Source organism: Diadema antillarum, unplaced genomic scaffold (assembly GCF_040938485.1).
Source record: "Diadema antillarum isolate AM-2024a unplaced genomic scaffold, OU_Dant_1.0 seq00001558_RagTag, whole genome shotgun sequence".
In the NCBI taxonomy this organism is placed as follows: domain Eukaryota; kingdom Metazoa; phylum Echinodermata; class Echinoidea; order Diadematoida; family Diadematidae; genus Diadema; species Diadema antillarum.
Window position 1 is genome coordinate 193,183 of NW_027272284.1, and position 20,575 is coordinate 213,757.

The 20,575-nt window shown below is 37.9% G+C and overlaps 2 protein-coding genes across 2 annotated transcripts; both read left to right on the top strand.

The window, feature by feature from the left end:
• The first annotated feature begins 64 nt into the window (after positions 1-64).
• On the top strand, positions 65-8,110 carry LOC139710738 (retinol dehydrogenase 12-like). The gene is made up of 6 exons (XM_071622655.1): positions 65-74; positions 3,180-3,398; positions 5,226-5,468; positions 5,857-6,063; positions 6,775-6,973; positions 7,903-8,110. The coding sequence occupies exons 1-6, from the start codon at positions 65-67 to the stop codon at positions 8,108-8,110; spliced, it is 1,086 nt and encodes a 361-aa protein (XP_071478756.1).
• A 5,204-nt stretch (positions 8,111-13,314) lies between these two features.
• Positions 13,315-19,570, top strand: LOC139710718 (retinol dehydrogenase 11-like; the record flags this gene model as incomplete). The annotated part of the gene is made up of 5 exons (XM_071622637.1): positions 13,315-13,516; positions 16,294-16,536; positions 16,927-17,136; positions 18,046-18,238; positions 19,363-19,570. Coding segments are annotated over 5 exons (1,056 nt in total), but the record flags the coding sequence as incomplete, so codon positions are not given.
• Positions 19,571-20,575: the final 1,005 nt, after the last annotated feature.

The following is a 20,575-nucleotide window of genomic DNA, read 5'->3' on the forward strand; positions in this document are numbered from 1 at the left end:
ATAGTTGGGTACGATATGATTAAAAAGTATGGGGAGAAAAAATACAGAATAGTGTCAAATTGACATGATTGAAGGTAAACTGTACAATAGGGAACATTTCCAATTGGCTTCAAAAATACATTAGACCCTTTTATATGAAACATTGGAAGGGCATGGGACTATCTTCATAAGCACGCCTTGACTAGGAACATGGCCCCAGCTCATCGAGTTTGTCAAAAAAAAAAAAATTGCATTACATTGACTATACTTTCAACATTCAAAAGATTAGAATCAGTGGGTCTAATTTTTTTTTACTGGTATTGCACATCACTTGAATAATCAGGCAGGTAATTTCATACCAGATGAAATTTAGTTGTTGCTTTTTAGATCGCCTTTGAGATAGAAACGGAGTTTTTAACTTCCATTGCCTCTTCTTGCGTGCATTCGATGTGTTGTTCACTATGTATGTGACACACATTATCTAATATACACCTCTTTTCTTATTTGCATTATCAGGTCCTGTACAAGTCACCTCAAGAAAATAAAAATGTGTGATGACGGCTCTGTTTGTCAGTGTATTATTTGATTAATAGCTTAATACTGTAGCAGCAACAGGAATCAACTTTGCCTGAACTTTCCAATATTTCGACCTATTCAGCTGGTTGTTGTTTTTGTTTTTCGGGCAGCTGAGATGGCGTGCACCAATCTCGGACTATGCTTTTTTCTAATCTTTGTCACATTCAAGTTAACGATTTTGAAAAAAAAGGAAAATATTTGTAACTACACTCCGCAAAGACGTAAAAATCAAATTAAAAATTTGCAAAACATTCATTGTTTTAATATAACTCGTCTGACTAGAAACTAATGAATTATGAATGAGACCCATAGGGCCATAATGAGACCAAGGGAGGAGTGAGCTGGCTTCGGCTCGGTGGTACTACTCGGTACGCAGTGGGTGACGCGAGTTCAAATCGATTTCAAATCCTATATAGTTCCTTCTTTTTTTTACTTGATGTTCATAAAGTGCAGATCGAACACGGAGAGTAACAGAAAAAAATACCCAACCACATTCCTCAAAATGCAATGAACAATGTTGGCAACACTAAAACCGGTCATGACATGCGTTAAGCACAAATTTACTGATACGTTTTAAGTAACTTCACGATGACAAATTTGTGGTGACTCGAATCTTAACATGTTTTTCTTTTTTGTTTAAAAATATATATATATATATTTTTATAACGGGAAACTTCTTTCAACCGAACCTCCGCCTTCTCTCTCTCTCTCTCTCTCTCTCTCCTACTCCCTCCCCTTTCTTTTTCTCTTCCCAGCTTCCTGCCTGTATATTAATCCCAAAATCACCGTACACACCTTGAGACTGATCTCTCTCTCAAGTAAGCGTGTGATTTGCTATTATTGTCACTGTTTTAGGTTACATAAAGATTCAACTTATTTCGAATCAGTCATGATTTTGTGTGAATTAGATAATTTCTTGCTATACACTTTTAGCTTTCATTCACTTACTGTCGTTGCTGTCCATGAGGTTGAGAGTGGACAAGAGAGAGAGAGAGAGAGAGTCAGAGGAAGAGAAAACGGATCTTTCGCAGACAAGATCGAGGGATAAGATTCCACATTCAATGGTAAATCATCGTGAACATACGACATAGCAGTCTGGTGAACACACACACATACACACTCACGCATTCATACTATAGATACACTGTATCTCCATTATTTGTCAAGGTCGGCGGAACGAACATGGTATATGATTTTCGTGGGGGAGAAAAAAAGACGCCATAACGCAGTGATCAGTGGTAGATACAGTGTGATCTATTTCGACATTATTAAAGGGTGTGTTTGCATATTACAGTCTAACTCTAATCTAAAGAGATCGGAGTATTTTTTGGCTTGCGGGAATCGTGAGTTTTGACTTACCTATATACACAATTAATAGAAATATTAACATGTATTTATATTCATTCTGGGCGTTATTTTTCTTGACTTGACTGTAGTGTGAGATCGACTTGGGTGAGGTTGAGAGAGAGCTTCTAGAGAGAGCACCCTCGTTTTGACGAACACGATTATAACCAAATTCCGGTTACAACAAAATGCAAATTTGGGTTTCAAAATTATCGTCTATTATAATAATACTCTATTTTTAACAAAATTTTGGTACTACATAGCGAAAAAAAGAAATGGCGGTCCAGACGACTTCGTTATAATGGGAGTCGACTATATTCATGCCATCACATGCTTTTATTCGGATCCGAATTCCCAAATTACCTATTCTTCTTCCTTTCCTACTGGGAATATCAAAGGATATGAAATGATTATACACTCTAAAAAATTCCGAGTCAGAACTGACCCGGAACTGGGTCCGTTGGGGTCACACACCGTTCCGGGTAAAAAATGACTTGGAATTTGGTCATGAAGACCCCGAATGGGGTCACCCTGACCCAATTCATGACTCTGAATGGGTCATATCTGACCCCATTCCTTGTCATTTCTGACCCGGAACGGTGTATGACCCCAATGAACCAAGTTCCGGGTCAGTTCTGACTCGGATGTTTTAAGAGTGTAGTATTATTATCCACACGATCTACAACTAGGTTCATGCGGTCGTTATTTGTGTGCCATTGTGTTGTCAATTTATAAACGAGAAAGGCTGCAGGGTAAATCCGACTTTGTTTCATGATCAAGTGCAATCGCAGAAGTTGTCTTTGTCTTAGCCTTATATCCAGTACTGAAACAATTACGTGAATTATTGTCCGTACTAGTTCCCGTTTCCCAACCCGCAACATAATTTTGATCGATCCGTGCAACAATTACGCCAAATCCTCTGTATAGACTAAAGTTCAAAAATTAAACAAGTCAAAAAATTATTAGCGGAAGTATACTGCACACCTGGCTGGCCAGTGTTGAATTGTTTTGAGTGAAACAGTTGAGTACGCACGGATACAAAAGGACTACTGAGCACATGTACACCGACTTGCTAACAGCACACAGTACGTTGAGTATGATAGCCTTTTTGAATAGAGGACTATTCGTGCACTGTAGAAACAGCAGTCCCTGTGAAGTTGGTAGTCTGACATTCATTACATCGACCTGCCAGGGAGGTCACCTCCCTGACTTTACTCAGCTTGCAACACATCAAGGAAGAGAACATAGAGCGTAATATCAACATTAAACCTGGTTGATAGTCGGATCGCATCTCATAATGGATCTTGCCAGAGACACACTTTCTTACTGCTCAGAGTTGGTTCATCAAGGCACGAACTGGTTGCTTGTCGCTCCGTTATCGGTTCGTATTGCTGGATTTCTCGTCGCTTCGTACGGGGCGTACTGGGTTTGGTTCTTTCGAGGGACCAGGCGTGTTAGGAGCAAAGTTCGTCTCGATGGCAAAACTGTCATCATTACAGGTAACTAGAGACATATCGAACTTCTGCAACAGGGTTAACACTGCACGAAGGGTAGTGAAATACATGGGCGCCACTTCCGGGACAGTTTAGGCAAGAGTTAATAAGAAGAGAATGATTTCTCTTTTCACTTTCGTTTCAGACTAATGAGATTTTTTCCAATTCTAGAGATGTATAATAGGATTGGAGGAAGTGCTATTTTACGCAAATACCATGTAAAAATACATGTACATTTTCAATCAACATAAAATTCATGTAAGGGGACACAAATTCACATACGAAGGAGAATCAAATCAAAACTGAAAAATATATCATTACACTGATCAATGTCCTAGGCTAGAATTGATATTGTAGAGTCGGAGATTTTGAGAGACAACTACAAAGTCTACAAATAATTTCCAAGTAGGCCTATAACCTGGCGTGGTATGTTTATTATAGTATAACATCACCATTGTTATTATTAAGACCGTATAGATAGACATTGATAGACAGAAGTACGGGTAGTGTTCAGCCACAGAGTCCTTGATTTTGTCTCTCTGAACCGCTATATTTAAAGCACAACCCCGTAATCCACACCCAGAAATTTGTCGTAGAACAAAATGTTCGTAATTGCTGTAGCTTCATATTCAGCTTCACGAATTGTCCCATACGATCACCACAAATCCACACAAACTGGGTGTGTTGGGTGATACACTTCTCGCCTTGAGGAATACGGATGCTTGAATAATCCTGTTACGTCATGCATTTGTTCGTCTGAAAAGAACAAACAATAGTATGCACAGGTTACGGTAAAGTTCTATCGTTCTTACATGCAAACGCCCTCTTGAAAGCTTGACGCCACAGTGGGCGCAATTAATTTGTGTCTTTAACTGATATCATTTCATAATTACACAATCGCATTTACACAGTCTACAAGAACTGAGCTGAGATGAATTAATCCTTGTGATTTGGTATCGACTGCTGAGGGAAGAGAATCAAGGAACCAGATGGGCGTCGGGGATCTTTGGATTGAAAGTTTACTGAGTCCACCCAATCTGCATAACAGATGCTATTGTCTTGTTTATCTAAACTTTGCGTTTTGTTCATAGACTGTAAGATTTGGTCTACACAAATGAGACCTGTCCTAATGTTTTCACAATAACCTAAAAATATCCTTGTGTAAGAGCAGTGCAAATCAAGCAAGACACATAAAATGTAGTACCATCAATGGTGACAAAAGTGATCTTCTATGGTATCAGGAAAGCCGGGAAGTGATGTCGGCTAATGGGTAGGCCTATTTATTACCCTCCCTTTAAGTTGCTGCCCTTAAAGTCGGGTGGAATGTAGTGCCAGTTCACAATTCAAGCCAATATTTCTGACGCCTGTACCCGTACTATATTGACTAAAATCAAAATGATATGGTCATCTTCAACAATTCAGTTATGTCATCGTTCATGTTGGGCACAAATTCTTACAAAATGGCCCGCGCGCTCTCTCCGCTTGATGAAGTTGATTACAATCTTTTTCAGATTCCAGCTTCTCGTCTCATCGTTCTTCACGAAATGGACCCGCCTCACCCTTCTGCAAGTAATTCGCCTGGAAGGCTTACAGTTTGATACATAATAATGGCATATACAATGTCAAAGTTTCTAAGGCATATTAAGGTACTTTTTCTATAAACACGTAAACCTGCCGCGCTGAGATTTTCCTAACCATTGTAGAATCCTGCCAGCATATTGAAGCGAAATGTTTTTGATGGATGGTGATTGCCTCGACCAAGCGATCAGGTTACCATGGTGTTTAATCTTATGTACAGTGATTCTTAAGTCTGTTGGTGTCTTTTCCTACCAGGCGCCAATGCTGGCATCGGACGCGAGACAGCCGTGGACCTAGCCAGCCGAGGGGCGCGGGTTATCATGGCTTGTCGCAACCCGACCAAAGCCCAAGCAGCTCTGGCAGAGGTCCGCCAGAGATCAGGAAGCGACAATGTGGTCTTCAAACAGGTGGACACGTCTGACCTCAAGTCGGTTCGAGCTTTCGCTGATCAGATCTTGAAGGAGGAGGATCGTCTCGATATCCTCATCAACAATGCGGGTGACTGATATAGTCTTGATTTGCTATTCTAGCAACATTTATTTTGACGTAACCTATTACCCAACTGAATACGTCGAATATCTCTTGGACTTATAACAATACACCTCAATGCCCGACATTCCGTTATGTAATAGCCCTCAAAGGAAATGACACATTTACTTAACTGGTTTTGCAATTCTAAAATTTTAGAGTGAATGATTTGATAAAACATAAGTCGTCATCTCATGAACTATTTTGAGAAATATTAATGCACATTCTCGGCATCAAAATGCTAATAAAGGTGACTGTCTAATATGCAAGCTAACGGAGAAAGAGAGTAGGGGAAAAAACAGCAAACGGATTCGCATTAACAAGCACGTCTGGAATCGAACATTGAACCTTTACACAGGAATTGGTGGGGATAGGAACAGCGTGCAGTCGGAGGGCTTTGATATTGTCATGACAACCAACCACGTGGGTCACTTCGTTCTCACCATGGCACTGATTGACCTGCTAAAGAAGAGCGCCCCCAGTCGGATCATCAGCGTATCTTCACTCGCTCACGTATTCATTTCTGACCCAGCGATGGTAGACTACAGCAATAAGTCAGCTGAAGGTACGAGGCAACGATTGTTCTGATTTTGTACGCTTGACAATTTTAATGGTAGTTATATCGGCCTGCTAACCAGTTTACAATCTCTCAGACAAACATACGTACTGACAAAAACCTTCCATGAGGGATGAATCTTGTATTGTTTTCATAATATGGAGAAAGAGTGAAATCAACCAACAAGTCCATCCACGGCAAATATTTGTGATTTTTAATACATTTTTATACCTTTACGTTTACTACAACTACTTCTGATCAGGTTCATATATTTTATTTTATCTCCATAACTTGTCCGGACGCCACTACGAGCTGTGCTGGTGTTTTCGTGATTGACGTACGTGTTGTACGTTGGTCACCTTCGGTTTGTGTAGTGTGATGCCTATTATCTTTACCACTTGGAATTCCGGAGAGAGTTATTCTTTCTCTTTTTTTTTTCGGAGAAAAAAGGACCCAATATATGACCACGTAAATGCACATCATTCCAGCCCCGTTGGCGAACAGATAAGTTCTGGAATTACATTACTTGATGTGACGTCACTGCAAGTAATTTACCGATTTCCATCCTTGCTGCATTAGTCACGGTCATGATCACATGATTGCAATACGACCAATCCCAGACCAGAATTTCTTCCCTTGAACATTCAAATTTAGTATTTATACCATTACAACTGTGTCACTGCTGAAGAATAGTTTTCCGGTCGTCTTATCCCGCTACAGGTATCAGTGTCCGCTATCGTTACGCCAGAAGCAAACTGGCCAACGTGCATTTCACTAAAGAGTTAGCGCGCCGCCTAGCGGGCACCAATGTGACAGCCTACTCGCTACATCCGGGAACTATCTTTACGAATATCTTGAAGTCAACATTGACTACAGTGGGGAAGAAAATTCGGTATTATCTCTTCACGCCGTTGTTGTGGTAAGTTCTTAATTTGAATCTTATATTTTCATGAGTTGGGAAGGGAAAGGATTTACCACCCCCACCCCCACCCCGTCCAAAGAAAGAAAGAAAAATATGATAATATCACTTTGTAGTTGTGATTATAATCACATTGTTTGGGTGAAGTCAGTCTTGATTAGATTCAGTGTGATTAATTTCGTTTTGTTGTGACCACATTAAGTGCTGCAGCTATCTGCGTCATTTCCATTCCGAAAGTCCAATAATGCAGACAACAGTATTCCTCAGTGCTTCTATAATTTGGCTGCTGCTATAATTGTCAATTTACTATTTCTGATTCTGACAACAATAGCAATAACGTTAAAAGAGTATTAAGTGGTCTCATTGATGCGATGCTTAAATCTGTCTGTTGATTAGTAAGATGTTTTGAGGGGTAAATTTGCGTTCTTTGTGTAAATATGTTTTCTTTTATACCTCGTGATGAGTTGTATTGGCTTTATTTTAATATTCTAATTAAAAGTTTCATCGTTATTCAATCTATTCGTGTTATCAAAGTAACAAACTCTGATTCTGTTGTGCCTTCAAAACTAAAAAAAAAAATGTCAACATCAGAGAATGGAGTAGGTATGTGTAGCTGAATGACATAGTCACTTCTAAAACAGAAAAAAAAGTAATCTGCAAACAATAATCGTAAATAATTACTCTAGGCAGTCAGAACTAACCTTTTTAAAGAATGAATGATACTATGGTAAATAGACTCCCATTCCAGTACTCTAATGATCGGTTATGTCATTTTTCGACTGAAATCACTGACTGTAGAATCTCGCATTTGCTTTGTCTTTACTCCGTTTTGTTTGCAATGAAATTCGCATATTATTTTTGTTTCATTGTGTCATACTTCAACCATAGCAAGAGTAAAATATATGTAATATTTGTCGTATTGCTGTCAGGTTGTTTCTACTGAGTGAGAAGGACGGAGCCCAAACAACAATCTACTGTGCCATTGACGAATCGGTCACACAACATAGCGGTGGATATTTCGCAAACTGTCAGCTGGGCAAGGAGTCTAAGTTGGCCAAGGACATGGCGCTCGCCAAGCAACTCTGGAACGTCAGCTGCGAAGCGACTGGCATCGACCCTAACAAACTCTCGGCATGAAATTTGGTCATAATCTGGACATTACACTATCATCGATAGAGGCTGCGGCCGCCGCGGAAGTATATACTCACACACTAGAGTAAGTTATAGGCCTAGTATACGCCATCGACTCACACACACATACACACACACACACGCACACACACACACACACTATTGTCTCTTAGAAGAAAAAATCTTGGAAAACAACTGAAAAATAGAATAACAACACAACATATAACTTTCCGAAAGTTCTGTCTAGAGATTCTTCCCTTTGAAGGTGTGTTTGTGTGTGTGTGTGGGGGGGGGGGGAACTATTGACCCCCACCCACACACACATACTCAAACACATTCTGAGAACACATAATGTTAACCGAATAATTGTTTTAGTTTGAGTTTATTTCATTTCGACACGGTCACTCACGTCAGACAAAGGCTGTTCTTCAGTGAGTCCGTGAGGCCGTACAAACAAAATATTTAATACATGGTATACGTAACACAAGGAAAAAAACACACACATGATACTGTAAAATCAGCAACATATTCATAAGTAAGAACTGTGCCACAATACTGCACTTACGGTATTATAGTAAATTTTAAATGATTTTCCAGAGATTTCAGTTATAATTATTAAATTCAGGCGACAACATAATTATGCACAAAATTCAAAGATGTCCGTAAAGTTTAAATTTGGGTGAAGTCCAACAAGGTCAAATATTAAAATATTGATGAATTTTCTATGATACACGCACAATATTGTATGTGTGTGTGTGTGTGTGTGTGTGTGGTTTTTTTTTTTACACAGATTTGAGCGAGGACCACCAAACTATCACCTCAGGTATATAATCTAAGGATGCCGTTTAAGAAGTTGAATATGGTTGACGAAAAAGTCCGACAAGTCCAAAGTTAAAACGATTAAAGCTCTGTACACGAGGTATTGTAGTGTACTCAACAATATCCACAGTTTTGAGTTATGATTACTAAATTCATAACATACAGCAACTAGACCTTAAATTGTTAATTAAATTTCAAGTTTCAATATTTGTGAAGTTTGTTAAGGTTACAGGTCAAATTGGTAGTGAATTTGAAGTTAATGATGTCATAATATTATCATAATAGTATATGTGATATGTTGAAGCTACGATCTGTTTATGTCAGTAATTTATTGTATTACAGCTACATGTATACACACATATACATACAGAATGTATGTATATATAATATATATATATATATATATATATAATATATTTCCAAATCAGTTGATTTGATTTTCAGTTGTAATTATTCATGTATAGACTTTTTATGTACAATCGTATTTTGAACTAGAATTGTATTTGCAGCAAATATCATTAGGCCCATATTGGTTCTCTTTATGTTTAACCCTATCAGGGAGATGTTACAGAGAAGGAGAGACAACTACTGCTCCCCTTTGAAGCCATGCGCGGCACCGCCGAGAAGTTATGCGTTCAACTACAGGTCTTACCCATGTGCTATGACAAAAGAGAGCATCAATAATCGGGACTAGCGCTCTCACATCTAGAAATACTTGCCCCTACTGCAATTCGCTCTCTCTTTCAATGTGATGGCAACAATTAATTTGTGTACCTTGAATTGGAGCAGCGATTCAAAATGCAGTGTAAAACTGACAATTTTAACAGCAAATAGTTCAAAAGCTTGCTGGAACACGCTTTAGCGGTGAACTTTATTTGAAAGATCAAAATATACCAGATTAAAAGATAGAAAACTAATATGCGGAAATGTGCGCATTATAGAAAAAAAAAATAGGTTTTTAAGAAGGCCTAATTTTCATTTCATTTCGATTTTCGCATTACGAAGAAACTAGAAATATATGTTTACAATATTGAATTCTTTTTAAAACTATTTTAAATCAATTCGAGTATTTCATTTAAAATTTTACGGTGAAATAAAGCTTGTAATTCAACGAAAGAAGAAATGCGTTCTTCGTCTCAGAACTTCGTCTTGCAACTAGAGCGAAGCCGAGCATGACTTCAAGCGTAGTGAAATGCTAGACATCCCATTGTAACGCCTTGAACCCAAACATGTGTTTGCATGACTTAAGAAGAGTTGCCACTCCATCTCTGTAACACCTCCCTGACCCTATAAAGCCCAAGGGGGGGGGGGGGGGTCACAGTGCCCCCCTACCATATTTTCGTTTGCCACTCCAACACCCTTTACTCGATTTCAACCAAATTTGGTGACTTTTCCTAGAATCTTATTGCAGACATTTTGATATATAATTCAGCTATGTCCGATATTGCTGGTTGTCATGGCAACCGTAAACTAACAACTATCGTCAGATTTTGCATGATTTTCTGTTCCAATTTAAATTAACAGTATACTAATGGATGAAATGGGGGTTTTCTTGGCTGTAATTTGCTGAAGGACCAAAATGTGAAGTAATTATGGTTGTGAATTATCTTGAAATGCTCTTCTTATTATTTCCTTTTTCTTTATATGACATAGGCATCAAACAATAGATATAATAAAAATAATCGAAAATACAACATTTTTCAAAGACTACCCTTTTATTTTGTGTTATTGTCACGTAAGCTTTGCCTGTAATATCATCTGTTTTTATTTATCATCAATCTGCAAACTCAAAATTTCAATATTTTGGAAATATGAAATGTGATACAACGTGTACCAATATGTACCCATTCCAAGCAATACATCAAAGGTTTCATATATTTCTTTATATTGTAATGAATAGCGCCCCCACATGTTGACCTTGAGAAATTTCAACCACAACAAATAGTGAAGATTGACTTGCTTTTCCTTTATGGCAAATGTGAAAATGATTGATATAAAATAGAAACATACTGGGGATAAAGAAATAAAAAGAAAAAAAATGATTTTAGCATATTTCCTATGTATTTCGATATATTTTGGTAAATAGCGCCCTCAGTAGATGACCTTCAGAAATTTCAAATGTTGGGTCATGTAGAGTATGAGTTGCTCTACCCATGTGCCAAATATGACGGTCATACATTATAATAAAGAAGTTATATAGGGCGGCATAATGTGCCCCCCTTGGGCCTGGAAGGGGTCAAAATAGCTTGGGCTTTATAGGGTTAATGTGAAGAATTATTGTATTGCTTGGTAGGCACATTTACATTAATGACATGCAATTCAGCCTCTGGGTTGCGATGTGCCATTCTTGTTTTGACGAAATAAACCAACGGCTCACTCTCTCTACAAGAAGCAAACTCTGTACGAAGTGTTAATTTCGTTTTTAACAGATGAAAAGCATGCGAACATGTTATCATTCATACTGAAATAATTTCATAAACTTAAATCATTTTTGCATTGAAAATACATGTAGAAAATCACATTAAAAATGATAATTAAAAACTGGGACCATTCAAACATAGCATTATATGCATGGAAGTAAACTGTAATCATGTTAATCTTAAAAATCTTAGCTTTGTATGGAAGCTATCTATTGCACATTTGAATGCAACCAAAGAAGCACTTTGTTTGCCATCACTTGGTGGACTGCTCCATACTTTTGCACCACGGCGGAAAAGACTGCGCTTTGAAAAACAAAACAAAGCAAAACAAAACAATGATTAGTTTAGGAACATTCTATAAAACTGAAGGTTTGCTTTAAGCAAGCCATATAGATATAGTATATAAATGAATAATTCGTTTTTCTTACACAGTGACACCCCAGCGCATGAATATGACAACTCTTTTCTACATTACTTTATTTGGAAAGAACTACGATTGAAAGAAAACACATGCATGAAGTTACAGGCACGAGGTTTTGAGTTCTTTCTTGAAAAGAGGAAATGAGGTCTCCATTCTCAGTTTCAAAGGCAATGAGTTAAAGGGGATGGCTAGTAACTGATCAGTGGGAATGCTGGGGGATGATTGTTTCAATTCTTGTGGGATTCATTAAAGAGTACATTATATATCTATTGTTGTGTGAAAATCATTTGCTTCAGAACGGTCTCATATTCAAGTAATGTGCACTTTAATGCCCCGTCACTGTGCAGGCATGCTAGCCTGGAAACATTAAACTGCACATTACCTGAATATGAGACCATTCTGAAGCAAATAATTTTCACACAACAATAGATATATAATCCACTCTCAAATGAATCCCACAAGAACTGGAACAATCATCCCCCAGCATTCCCAATGATTCCCACTGATCAGTTACTAGCCTTCCCCTTTAAAGGAGAGAAGAATCAGACTGGGTGAAAGCCCTGTTGTCCCATGAATGATGAGTACGGGGAACTCGAAGGGTATATTGGCAGGGGACGATGAACCAAGCATTCAGTAAACTGTTATAGGAGAACGATACTTGCGAATGTGCGATAAATTTCGCATATGAAATCTTACTCCTATGGAAACAGTGAAAATGTGATTGTAACATAAAGTATAATATATAATATATAATATATATACATATATTTCCATAAAATTATACTTATATAATTTCATACCATCACATATCTATGATTGGCAACACCCATACTGTAGTCACATTCAGTTCTTCCTTTTTTCTTAAAAAAAGAATAAAATTAAATGTTTGAATGTGACCACTCGGCTCAAAGCCCACAATGTCACAGATTATCTCTGTAATGGACCAAACTAGTTATATGGGTTTACTGTCTCAAAGTTCTAAAGTTTATCTTTTCTGGGGGAGTAATCTTTCCTCTACCTACTGTCTAAATTTGACGACTTAAACCAAACCGAAATCAAGAAATGTGTAGTATATCAGCAGTTTGTCTGGACCAGAAATGTATGTCCTTCGGAGAGGCGCTGCTTTCACTGGGAAACAACATGCATTTATCTCCATTGATAATTCTTCACATTACGCCTGAGTGACTCTAATCTTTCTATATCTGTAACTCACATTTAAGAACTATTTTGAAGGACTAAAGCTGGCTTTTTTTTTTTCATCTACAAATGGTAAATAATGCCTTTAAGTGAACGGTTGATCTGTCACGAACTCATCCAGTGAACTAAATACTTTCCGAGTTGAATAGAAGCGCAGTGATTGTGGTAGCTCTCCTTGGAATGGAAAAACATTCACACATAGTACGTAGTTCCTGCAGCAAGAGGCAGATCGTCACGGAAGGTGTCTAGCGTTAGTGCGTCGCATCACTCTATTTAGCTTGCAACACACACAAAACAAGGGAACGCTGTACCTCCTTAGTTAAACCTGGTTGATAATTGAATTGCATCTCATAATGGATCTTGTCAGAGACACACTTTCCTACTGCTCAGAGTTGGTTCATCAAGGCACGAACTGGTTTTTAGTCGCTCCGTTATCGGTTCGTGTCTCTGGATTTCTCGTTGCTGCGTACGGGGCATACCGGGTTTGGTTCTATGGATCGACCAGGCGCGTCAAGAGCAAGGCTCGGCTGGATGGTAAAACTGTCATCATTACAGGTAACTAGACATATCGAACTTCTGTAACAGGGCTAACATTAGGCCTACCGTCTGCACGAAGGGTAATGAAATACCATGGTGTACATCGGCGTCACTTCCGGGCTGGTTTAGGCAAGAGTTGGGAGAAACAGAGTATAGATTTTCAACTTGTGTTTCTGTCTGGTGAGATTTTTCTATTTCGAGAGAGGTATTATAGGATTGGAAGAGGTGCAGACGATTAAGGTGTTCTTATCTGCAAATAAACTATATAGACACATTTTTAATCAACATTAAATGTAAGCGGGCAGAAAGGTCAAACACAGAGGAGAAAATTGAATGAGAACAGGAAATTTTATAATGGATACAGTGATTATTTAAAGTCCTAGTCTAAAAGGGTATCTGTTAATAGCTGTCCATGTATTTCTAGACAAAGAAGTCGACATAATTATGTACTTTCAAAGGTAGATGAATATTTTCATTGTAGTCCATTTCATCGTCATAATAGAGACTGCAATTAGGCACAGAGACAGAAGCACAGAGAGAATTCTGAGATAGATTGGTGTTGAGCTACTTTCCAGAGTGTCCTCGATTTTATCTTCGCGAAACGCTATAAAACCACATCCCCGGTGAACTACCCGTAGAAATTGGTTGGAAGAAACGAGAGGAATTTATTTCTGTATAGGTTTTTCACATTGTCACATACGATCACCACACATCACACAAGTCCTGGGTGATGGGATATACACAGATCCCGTCGGGTCTTTCCTTGAAGAACGTTTGAATAATCCCGTTACGTCAGGCCTATTCTGTCTGTCTGGAAAGCACGAATTATCGATAATGACAGCTTACAGTACAGTAGTTTTACTAGAGGACGTCGTCTTGAGGCTTGCCGCCATAGCAGGCATTGAGACTTTCTCCCCCTATTTGTTTTCTCACAGCCTTTCATGGTTGTATAATCGCATTCAAGTTTAGAGGCATTGAGCCGAGATTTGATGTTTTTACCAGCAATGTCTTATCATTATTATTATTACTATTATTATTATCATTATCATCATCATTACCATTATTATCATTATTGCCGTTATCAGTATTACTATCATTAGTAATTAGTATTCGTTGTAATTTTGGTCTCGAATGCTGAGTGAAGAGAAACAAGTGGGCATTTGGGATCTTTTCGCGATCTTCGTTTGAAAGTATACTGGGTCACTAAATCAGCTTAACTATCTGGTTTATCTGAACAATGTGTTTGTGCATATCATCATACAAAGAGTTGGTTTACACAAATGAGATAACAAAATTTGTTGGAGTCCGTTTATGGAATCCTTTGGATGATAATATCAAAAGTAGAACTGCTCTTAATAAATTTAAAAGGATGTTAGAGGTTTTTTTTCTTTTATTTAGGAATTATCTACATAGGTATGCTCTTTTACTCTCTACCTTATTTCATCGAGAACTATATTACCCTACCTTAATTCTTTATATTTTCCACTTTTATTCTATCTGTATGAAGGTGTTTGTGTGAGAGAGGGAGCTTTGCTTGCATGTCTGTATGATTTTATCCGTTATTCATTGTTACATTGTATTTGTTTAATTGTAACGAGGGCCCCAATCAGAAGTATCATTTTGCTTCTTATGTGGCCCTTTCACAGTATTTTTCTTTGCTGTATATAATATGTGATTTTATGGTCAAATAAAGTCAACTTAACCCAATAAACATAGTCACGTGTGTATGTACACCTGATGAATGTTTTCACACCTGACTAATGTTTTCCCAATAGCCTCAAAATAGCCATTTTTAGAGGCGTATGAAGAATCAAATGCAAGACATTAATGTACTATACCATAAAAGGCACAAAAGTACTTTTTCATGGTCTCAGGAGGGCCGGTGGTTTCTTTACAGCTGATTGATAGACCTATGTACCATACCCGCAACAAGAGCTTTGGCCTCAATAGGGAAACACAGTTTTAAATTGGCTTCAGGTTTCCAACGGTTTTTTATTGTGTTTTGTTGAGATAATGAGAAACCTTTTATGAGATATGGAACGAGCGAACAATTCTTAGAGGAATTCTAAGTTGTTTTTGATGAAAATTGGTTTTGAAAGGGTTCAGATATCCAAAATAAAATGTTCCTATAAAGGTGGGACCCACAAAACAAAGGGGGACCAGCCTTTTATCAGGATCCCTTTTTTGTTTTCGAATATCTTCAATTTCAAAACCAATTCCATCAAATAAACTTTGAGTTCCTCTTAGAACTGTATGCCTTGTGATATTTAATAAAGCGATTTTCAAGTATCTCGCAAAAAGTCAAAGGCTGAATCATTACCTCAACTAAGACTATACCATCACCCTTTAACATGATTAGAATTGGGGATGATTTGAATTGGGTGGAGAGTCGCGATCGAGGGTAATCTGAAACAGCTTGTCATTGTTCATTCTGGGCACTTGTCAGAACAGTCTGACCTTTCTCAGTATGATGATGTTGATTAATCCTACTTTAGATTCCACCTCCTCCTCTCATCGTTTGTCATTTTAAGGGAACTAGCTCACCCTTCTGCTGTAATTGTGCATCTACCGTCTCTAATGTCAACATGTTCTCCAGGCATTCATCTGTAAACACGTAAATATGCAGCACTAACGTCCGAATTAAGCTTTATCATTATGTAACAACGTTTGTAATATCCAGCCACCTTATCGAAGCGTAATATTTTTGATGGATGCTGTTGCCAACGATCAGGCAATCATGGTATTCAATATTATGTACCGTTATCCTTCAGTCAGTCAGTGCCTTTTTCTTCCAGGCGCCAATGCTGGCATCGGACGCGAGACAGCCGTGGACCTAGCCAGCCGAGGGGCGCGGGTTATCATGGCTTGTCGCAACCCGACCAAAGCCCAAGCAGCTCTGGCAGAGGTCCGCCAGAGATCAGGAAGCAACAACGTGGTCTTCAAACAGGTGGACACGTCTGACCTCAAGTCGGTTCGAGCTTTCGCTGATCAGATCTTGAAGGAGGAGGATCGACTCGATATCCTCATCAACAATGCAGGTGATGAACACTGATGAAATCTTAGCTTGCCATTTTAACATGTTTGACGTATGTGTCTCGAATGAATACGTCAAATAATCATGTCTTTGATTGACCTACAGTACTTCAATGCCCAATTTCCGTTGTTCATCGGTGCTTAAAAGAAACTGGACTTTTACTTCCTTTCTTAGATGAGAAGCTTTTCCAATGAATATTGTGATACATAACTTGTCATCTTAAGGAACACTTAAGGAAATTTTATTTTTTTCCATTCATTCATTCATTCATTCATTTTTTTCATCTCCAACAGAACTTGTAAATACATTTTTTTTTCTCACACATAAAACATAATACGCATTCCATTATACGCAAGTTAAAAAAAATTGAACACTCAATAATGAACCATAACAGGAATCTATAAGGTACAAGACTGCAGCGTGTCGCCAGAAGGCTTTGATATTGTCATGGCAACCAACCACGTGGGTCACTTCGTTCTCACCATGACACTGATGGACCTTCTAAAGAAGAGCGCCCCCAGTCGGATCATCAACGTCTCGTCAGTCGCTCACTCATTCATTTCTGACCCAGCAATCATAGACTACAGCAATAAGGCATCTGAAGGTATACGAAGCAACGTGTTTATTTTCTAACTTTGTACACTTTTCAAAGTAATGGCAGCTGCATCGGCCTGCCGCAATAAAAAATGTTACAAACGTTGTTTCACAGCTATTTATATAGTAACATAAAAACTATCAGACAAACAGACGCATTGACATCGTTTCCTGAAACCTCTTTTGTAGCCAATCAGCACGATTAATCTTTGTTTTCATAATTGTTATCGAGAACGAGTGAAATCAAGTCCATTTATTTGTGAAATAGGGATTTCTTGTGCACTTTCACGTTTACTATACATCTATTGTCTTAATCAGGACAGTATAGACATGTATTTGATTTTATGTCGTCAAATTTGCTCTTACGCCGTTACGAGTTGTGTTGATAATGGTGCCATGAGTGACGTTTCTATGGTGGTTACATTCGAAATGTGTTGTAACAGGGGTGAATCCAGGAATTAAAAAAATAAATAAATAAATAAAAAGGGGGCGCGCGTCCGGTGCACCCCCTCTGGATCCGCCAGATTTGCAATACCCGTTTATTCAATTTCGGTTAGCCCCTGAATTATACATTATGATGTAATTTCATCTCTGTAATAACCAGTGATATCCCAGCGAGAGTTAAATTTTAGCCAAGAGATGATATATTACAGAAAATGATAATTACATAAATGCACGTCATTATTCTAGCCCAGTCGGCGGCCAATTAGTTAATTTTGTAATCACGTTTCCTGATGTGACGTCACTGCAGGCAAAATTATCCTCGCAGTATTAGGACATTATTGTATTATGACCAATCACAACCATGACAACGAACAACATGAAATATTACAGTCTTGTCTCTTTCATGAAACCTTCGAATGCAATCTGTCCACTCCCTCTTATGAATAATTCTTTTTGTCCTGTTATTCTGCACCAGGCCTCAATGGTTTCCAGCGTTATACCAAAAGCAAATTAGCCAACTTGCATTTTGCGAAAGAGTTAGCACGCCATCTAGCGGGCAGCAACGTGACAGCTTACTCGCTGCATCCAGGAACCATTTATACGAATGTCGTACAGACAAGCATCAATTCGGTGGGAAAGTTGAAAATTTTCATTTTGCCGATAATTTGGTGAGTTTTACATTGAAAAACCTTATTTTCATGGGGGAGGGGACTAACCGTTTCAGCTCTTAGATACATATGAAAGATTTATATCTAAGATTTATGATGTTTGTTTATGTTAAATGCTGTCTGGGGCAATTATTTGTATAGGACCCCCATTTCTCTCTCTCTCTCTCTCTCTCTCTCTCTTCTTTCTTTCTTTAAATCAACAACATACATATGAAAGAGATATATCGCTATCTCTGATCAACTGCAAATTTGTGAAGTTTCTATGTATGTGTCCTGGCAATTTTCTATACAATATCCCATTAAAACCAGACAATATCGATATTAGCAATATCAAAGCTTGTGTGTAGATGGTTCATGTGCGGTTGTGTATATATATATATATATATATATATATATATATATATATATATATTTATATATATATATGTATATATGTTGTCATGATGTTTCGAGGGAAAGTGAATTCTTCCAGTAAATTTGTTTTCCCGAACTCCTGATCTCACATGGGTTTTAAAATAGTTTAATTTGAAGGTTTGATCAGTATTTCCCATCTACTGTCATTCTTAAAGTGATGAATTATCATGCTTCTACTTCGGAGTCACAAAAAGAGAAAGTTATCATCACAAAATACATTAGCTATATATGTCGCTTAACGACTACAAATATATTACAAGACGCATGATCTACTTAACGATAAATGATACTGCAGAAATAGACTTCCATATCAGGACACTGAAGGATTACTTGTGCCCAGTTAATCTCTTACTTTTCTTAAATGAAATAAGTGATGGATGTGCTGATTGTAAATTTTCGCAGTGGGTTTTTCTTTACTCCGTTGTGTTTCCACACTCTAGAAAAAAAAATGAAATCGTAAATTGATATTGTCACCCCTAAATTTTTTTGTGTGTGAATGTTAAACACTTCACATCAACACTCAAAATGTTTGATTTACCATTTCTGAAATGGCAGCTCAACATTTTGAGTGTTAAATCTAATTTAACTAAAGGGTTGAGGTGTGACTGCAATTAGAATGTTGATTTATCTTTGCATTTTTAGAGTGCACTGCATTCGCATTTGGTCTCATTGTGTTGATATATCTCTGATATTTGTCGTATTGCTGGCAGGTTGTTTCTACTGAGTGAGAAGGACGGAGCCCAAACAACAATCTACTGTGCCATTGACGAATCGGTCACACAACATAGCGGTGGATATTTCGCAAACTGTCAGCTGGGCAAGGAGTCTAAGTTGGCCAAGGACATGACGCTCTCCAAACAACTCTGGGATGTCAGCTGCGAAGCGACTGGCATCGACCCTAACAAACTCTCGGCATGAAATTTGTTTCTTCGTGGGGGAAAACGGAACCTCGAGACATTGAATTGTTTCATGATAAATATTAATTATGTTTGAATAAGTATATCTACTGCATCAGTTGATATGGGAAACTGTCTTTACTGTCGGATGTAGGGTGGTGTATATTGCATTGCTACATTTTTATGAAAATGCATGGTTTGGAAGGTCTCGTCTACTGCGGCAGCCGTTGAGGGTATGTTAACCTGTTATTTGTTCATGGTATGCTGGTACGCTACTTACTACTCGTTACTAATTAAAATCATCAGTGCACTATTGATGACTGGTTGAGTTCACTCCATGAATCGGTGTTTCTGTTGGTTTGTTTGTTTGTTTTATGTCTATCAGGGAGATGGAAAGAGATTCTATGTACCTCCCTGGTACAATAGAGCACGTGGTTTTCTTAGCATTAGTTGCATGCCTAAAAACGAAGACTACATGAATGACAGAAATGCTGATGATTAGGTAATCCCTCCAAGCCACCAGCAGCGTAAAAAGAAGAAGTTACATTGCATTCAGATTTGTGGCTGATATCAATATTCATACTTTACCTCCTTCCTTACCCAAGGAAAGGCATCAATCAATCAATCAATCAATCAATTTTTATTTTCCACAAATTTTCCACAAATACAATCATTATACATACAGTATGATAATGGACCTAGGTCCATGGTATGACAAAGATATGCAAGTTTGTACATCACATACGTGTATGCAAGAGCAGAAAAAAATGTATAAGCACCGTGATAAGCTTGTTTCAGACACAAAAGAAGAAAAAGGAAAAGAAAAAAAAAGAAACCCTTCATCAAAATGAAAGTCACAAATTAATAAAGTTATTAAATCCTCCCATCCTTCACACCTGGCTATTGTGCTATTGCTTCCCCCTCCCCCCCCCAAAAAAAAAAAAACCAAAAAAAAAAAAAACCACACAAACAAACAAACACCAAGTGTGTTCTTCAAACGCTGTATTTACGAACTCTTCTCCGACTT

Bases quoted from the DNA above. Each gene is read 5' to 3' on its own strand.
- LOC139710738 (XM_071622655.1), top strand. The intron at 5,469-5,856 runs GTGACTGATATA...ACCTTTACACAG, and splicing joins TATCCTCATCAACAATGCGG to GAATTGGTGGGGATAGGAAC. The intron at 6,974-7,902 runs GTAAGTTCTTAA...TATTGCTGTCAG, and splicing joins CTCTTCACGCCGTTGTTGTG to GTTGTTTCTACTGAGTGAGA.